Source organism: Cynara cardunculus (genome assembly GCF_001531365.2).
Source record: "Cynara cardunculus var. scolymus isolate 2C chromosome LG 16, CcrdV1, whole genome shotgun sequence".
In the NCBI taxonomy this organism is placed as follows: Eukaryota; Viridiplantae; Streptophyta; class Magnoliopsida; order Asterales; family Asteraceae; genus Cynara; species Cynara cardunculus.
Window position 1 is genome coordinate 5,911,154 of NC_037543.1, and position 6,769 is coordinate 5,917,922.

Here is a 6,769-nt window from a genome sequence, read left to right on the forward strand (position 1 = left end):
TCACTCTATTCCATGAAAAGAATACACTTGTATATTACGTAATGTTAGAACCAAATAATTTTTAAATCTATTCCTTTGCCTTTTTACACAGCTTATTAGTTGGTATTCTTAATCGTGATTAGTTCATCAACTAACTTTTTAACTAACAACCAGGTTTTTCTCCTGACAACTAATTTATTGATGAAGGAATACCTTAGGAGAGTGGTTGAAATATAATTTCTTACCTAAATGATGTCGTTCTATATAAAAATCATCTCGTTCCAGACCCATGTAAGAACTTATTTTTACTATAGCTATGGCCGAGTATTGGTCTAAGTCCTAATTATATCGATCTCTTAATTCTATCAGTGGATATTTAATTTTTATAAGCAGGTCTACCCAAACAACGTTCAGACAATTACAATCACATACAAGTATATTCGATTAGAACCACTACCAACGTCGACGATACAAATTGGAACTTACCGATGCAACCCTACTTGTTGGTATCGTTGACCCGACCACTAAAACCACTAGCAACATTGACAATGACAAGCACGATATTAACACATATCAAGAACGCATTTAACTAGGGGCGGACCTATAAAGGACCCAGGGAGCGGTCTCGTACACCCACTCAACCGATTTTTGCAAGCAAGTTTTTTTTTTAAGAGTGTGTTGGGATATTAGAAAATACAAGGTACATCAACCAAAAATCGAAAATGTGCCCCCAAAATGAACTTTTAAACCCGAAAAACAATGCATCTAAATCAACCAAAAAACTGAAGAAAATAGAAAACAAAACCCTCGAAATGGTGGAATTCGACTAAAGCACATACGCCGAAAACGTAATCTTGAATCATGTTAAAAACACAACACTTACGACAAGGGTATAGTCTCGCGTTTTGACTTTTCCAAAAGATGGAACCGCAACTTTAAGGTCTCTAATCCACCTTAAAGGTGCAGCTCGCAGTGGCAGTGTATTTTATGGGCCGATTTGCAACGATGTTTACGAGCTTTTTGTTAACCACATTAACCGATCCCTATTCTATTATGTCCTGCTTTACAACCTTCATTTATATGTAATCATATCAATTACATCGTTTTCTTGAGAAAAATACACGATTTCTTTTATCTATTTTGGTAATAGGAATGACAATTATTACAAGGCAATTACACACCTTTTAGGTTTTCTTTATGAAAAATGGCACCTACATTCACGCCAATTAGGTTTCAGAAGCCACCGCAGCCGCCACCGCAGCCGCCACCACAACCACCGCCAGCAGCATCCGAAACCATATCTCCGATCAACAGCCCACCTAGTGCTCCTCCCAGCAACCCGGCTCCCAATCCCATACCGAATTTGCTTTTCTTTTGAGCCTGCTGTGGTTGTTGAACCGGCGGGTATCCATACCCAGGGCCAGGTGGAGGATAACCACCGTACCCTGGTGGTGGTGGAGGGTAACCACCGTAACCCGGTTGTTGCTGGTATGGGTGTCCAGCCTGTGCTTGAGGGTACCCGGCTGGTGGAGGATAATACCCACCTCCGGCTGGTGGGTAAGCTCCGGGAGCAGCTCCGGCAGGTGGGTAAGATCCGGCGACAGAAGTGGGTGGTGGATAAAGTCCGGAAGCAGCGGCCGCCGGCGGGTAAGGTCCCTGAGCAGCATACGGCGGTGGATAGGCTGAACTAGATCCAGCGGCTGGGTAAGCCGTAACAGGCTCATCCTTCTTATCAGCTTTCCCAGCAGGATAAGCCGTAATCGGCTCCTCCGCCTTATTAGGTTTTCCGGCAGGATAAGCCGTTATCGGCTCCTCCACCTTCCCATATCCGGCGGCTTTCTCCCCAAATTTATACGAAAAACTGAGTTCCCCTTTTGGCTTACCAGACGGCTTCCTCACCTGATAACTAACAAACTGCAACGGCTTACCTCCGGACGACACGCCTTCCAATAACTCCTTGATCGGAACATGAACTTCTCCCAAATCCTTATCGCCGAACATCCCTTCCGTTTTGATCTTAACCACAAGTGTTAAACGATTCTGTAAAGCAGCAGATTCATCGATCTTGAACTTCATCGGAGAATTCCAGGTAGGGTTTGAATCTCCATCCTTATCGACATGGGTTTTCTGCTTCTGTTCTTGATTTCCGGCGCCGTCGATGTAAACGACGGCATACACATCCATCTTGCCGACGAGATTGACTTTATTGAGTCCTTTTGCGGAAATGATTGTGAGCTCTAACGATCTGTCCGCCATGGCTGATTGCTCTTGCCTTGAATTGAATTGAAATCACCAACTGAAATTGGGAATTGGAGGATATATAGGACGATATCACCGAGTCTAGAGATAAAATTCTAAGTCAACGGAGAAAAATAGATGGCAAATTCGAGAAAACGGACAGTGCACGTTGATCATGATGATAGAATAAATCTACACCGTTGGATCATAAATTTTTTCAATTGTTTTTTACAGGGTAATCTCTAATTTTAATCTTAGGTTTAGTGAAAGTTAATTGTTAGTTTATAAGTTAGTTGGTAACTGATAAGTTGATTGATGAACATGTTTAACACAATTAATTGATGAAGATGTAAAATGATTAAAAAAGGTATTTTAAAAAATTAATCAATTATAATATTTTAAAATATAATTGAAACAAATTTATGATATTATAATATATTAATTAATATAAACAAGATGGTAAAAAAATATGTTATATTGATTAAAAGAATTTTAAATTGATTGTTATACATATAATATGAATAAAAGTAAAGATGATTTACTTTATATATCCTAATTAATTAATATTATTTAAAAATATATTTAATAATTAAATTAAATATTTTATTCAAATTATTTAAAGCATTTTTATTATTTATGAAATAAGGATATAACTTTAATCTTAATGTTACATAAACATTATTAAACTAAAAGGGTATCCGCGCAATACAGCGAGATATATCTCGATTTTAATACGTTTTTTAAGAGTTTTTATTCTGTATCTCAAGATGTTATAATACGTTTTTATGTGGTTTTAAGAAAGAGATAATGTTTTTATTTTTGAATAAAATATAAATTTGAAGATATCATAAAATTTCGAAAATAAATGTATCGATATTAGTATCAAATTAACTATTTAAAAGTTATTGAATTTATGTAATTTATTTAATTTAATTTTTTATTATAATTTAGTTTATATTTAATAACAAAGTAATTTATTTTTGATTTAATAATATGATTTTTTATAACGATAATAATTAAGAATTATGTTAGAACTCAATGATTATTCTAATTATATTTTAAAATATTTATATTTAAAATAAAATATTTATCTGGAATTTGATTATGTTTATCTGCAGTTAGGTATACGAATTCAAAAATGGAGCTTTAATAAGTTGTACTTACGCACGATTTACTTGTAATCTTAAATTTTAAATAATATGCATTTATAAACAGTACTTCATGTAAAAAAAGAATGGTTTTTAAGAGTTTTTGTCAAATGTTTTATAATATAGTATAGATTGTTATATTTACATTTAGATAATTAAATACATTTAATAATTATTATAAAAATAGTATGAAAAAAAACCGATATCTTTAATAATTAATAAATAATATTAATGTATAATATATAATTAACAATTAACAATTAATTTTTAATTTATTAATTAACAATTGATATTTATTTTTGTTTTAATGAATGTTCTAGAAAATTGTGAAAATTATCTATCCAATTGGTTGCTTAAAACTTAGTCTATGTTTCTTTTTTCTTTTAATTTGAATAGCAACGAAAGTGACATGGACGCGGTATTCACGATGTGGAAATCTTCTTTTTCTATTAAAACCGATTTAGTTTTGTTTTGAAATAACATTATAAATAGATGTTTGATAGTTGTTGAATGGTTTGGTACAAATTAATTAAGAAGTTTTTATGATATAGTATAAAATAAAATATAATTATTTAGTAATTGTTTACAATGAAATTAGGACGTTGAATGGTTAAGGAAGACTTAAGATACAAAACAATTCATAGAGTTTTAGAACTATTAATAGGCAGAGTTTTTTTTGTCGAGCAAGATTCATCTCTTAACGATTTAGAGATTATATCTTAATAGAACTATTAAAAGGTAAACAAACTACCCCTAAAATCAAGTGCAAAATTTTTCAAAACTTTTGTAAAATAATAATGAAACATCCAAATCGTTAAAAAATATTAACTTCAACATATTTTTTATTCTAGTTATTACATATTGATTATATTATTAAAATCTTTTATTAATTTAATAAAATATTATTGTTTATTTAAAATTTTAATTTCAATATTTTCTATCAGTAAAATACATTAAAAAATATTTCTTTCTTATTGTAATCAATTCTTTTTGGAGGAAAAGACTTAGTTGAAAGTGCTAGAAATTCTTAAAGACATACCATTAGAAAAGCTTCATTGACTAATTGGGTAGATCAAGAAAACAACAGTTGCAGCTGCAACAGGAGTTGAATATGCAACAACAATCCAAGATCGCATACCCAGATGGAAACAAAGTTCCCACTCAACTGTAAGCTCCCAAGTCATTTCTTTTTTCAACAATTTTAATTCTTGCAATTTTTTCAAAGTAAAGGGAAGATATATTAATGATCTTTCAAGGAGCAATCATCGTTCATACAATACGAAAGAAAAAGAGGAAGCTTAAAATACGTAACAAGACAAGGAGAAAACACAATAGTGTTGTGCAAGAGCATGAGCCATCCCATTTGCTTGTCTCTTAACCGACTTAACATAGAAAAAGTCATGATGATGTAAAAGAATACGACAACGGGTAATTATCCCCAAACTCCAACTGATCATCATTCGTGGAACTAAGCATGTCCACCACAAGCTTGGCATCAGTCTCGAAAATCACTGTGGTAAACCCAATTCAATAGCCTAGAATAAAGCATCATGAAGGGCCAATGCCTCACATTCACGGATAGGAGTTAGTTTATGCGCAAGCCTCGACCTTGCTGCGAAGAAGGAGCCTCGATCATCTCGTATAACAGTCGACATACATGCACGTTGATCACCTTAAAAGAGGGTAGTCCGTATTGCACTTGAAGAAGCCCATTGGGGGATTATGCCATCGATACTGACAATCATGAGGAGTCAAGATCACTTCTTTTTTCTCTCAATGTTAAAGCCTTACGCCAATTCCCATGCACTCCTATTGCTAATTCTGACCACCAAAGCAACATCTTGAGGATCGTTAGACCACAAAATACCATTGCACCACAACCAAATACTCCAAAGAACCATGAGAAATTTTTCGACCACAAGAGCAGGACTATCGTGAAGGACGCCAAAAAACAGCTTCATAAAGCTATTAACACGTCTAGTTTGTCTGTCTATAACCTCCCAAAGACCAGCTTCAATCCACACGTCTTTGGTATTCGGACAATCCATGAAGAGGTGCCAATTATCTTCTGTATTGCGATCACAAAGGCCGCAGATACAAGGCGTCTTGAGTCCCCTATTTTGGAGGTTGACACGGGTGGAGAACATCTCTTGCAACCCTCCAACTTGTGTGGGATGTTAGCTTGCCAAATTTTTGTCCACTCATCATTCACAAAAAAAGAAAGTGCGAGTTGGGATCAATCTTTTCGATTAGCAAGCGGTACCTAGATTTGACCGAATAAATCCTGTTAGGAGTCAAATGCCAAATGATTCTATTCCGGCCATAATTCGAAATGGGAGGAATGCTAAGGATCCCTTTCTTGTCATGTAGGGAGAATAAAGACCCAATTTTAGCCACATCCCACTCAAAAGAGTTTGGAAGATATAAATCAGAAATCCAAGTTGCACGCATCTCATTGTTACACTCTCCAACCGAAAATTATGATCATTGCGAAGCCATGGGTCTTGATTTAAAACTAAGGGGCCGTTTATTTAAACGCTTGCACAATATACGTTTACGGGTGAGAGTCAACACCGTAATCTATTTTACCGGGTAAGATTGGATTCCGTCAAAACGATATTGTATGCAACAATTTACCCGATAAACGTTTACCATGTAAGAGTCGTCACACTCACTTACCGGGTATGACTCTACATCTTTATCTTCGCTCTTATTGGGTAAGATTATTGGCCCTATCATGTTCATATTTTAAGGTAAATGATTCAATAAATACTTACCGGATAAGCATTTAGTAAACGACCCTTAGTTAATATAGTTTGTAAAAATGTCGGAAATTGGTCCCTTTTACAAACAACCTAAAAACTTGTTAGATGACAGCCATTTAAACTTTTTACATTTTCAGTCATTTTTAAAAAAAATTAATATTATATGTTATCCACGGTGTACCTTTATGTCCCCATTTCGAACGACTAAGATTGCACCACCCCTCCCCTCAATCTCTTCTTTGCTTTAGATCTTTCAGGAAATTGACAGAAATAACCAACGAGTAAATAGGGTTTCATTTTTTAGTTTTTTGGCCCAAATTTCATTTTCTTAGTCGATCTTTATGCAGAAGACTTGTGCATATGAATAAGGTTTGGTTTTCGACAAAAAAAATCCTTAAAGGAGAAAGTGGATTTTGCATAAGGATTCCACTTTCTATGTAGGGTTTCTTATTTTAATTTTTTTTTGCCAAAAACCAATCATTACGCATATGCATAAGGACTGTCTAAGAAGTGAATTTGGGTTAGAAAATGACTAAAAGTAAAAACATCTATCAACTTTGGCTATTTCTATAAATTTCTCACACATTTCCTAAATCGAACCTCACCTCACTTTGTTCTCTTCTTTCACCTTTTAGAATG

The 6,769-nt window shown here is 34.2% G+C and overlaps 1 protein-coding gene across 1 annotated transcript; it reads right to left on the reverse strand.

The window, feature by feature from the left end:
* Positions 1-793: 793 nt before the first annotated feature.
* Positions 794-2,290, reverse strand: LOC112529432 (protein SRC2). Its single transcript, XM_025140712.1, has one exon. It carries the CDS (start codon positions 2,233-2,235, stop codon positions 1,213-1,215), a length of 1,023 nt encoding a protein of 340 aa, XP_024996480.1. The 5' UTR covers positions 2,236-2,290; the 3' UTR covers positions 794-1,212.
* Positions 2,291-6,769: the final 4,479 nt, after the last annotated feature.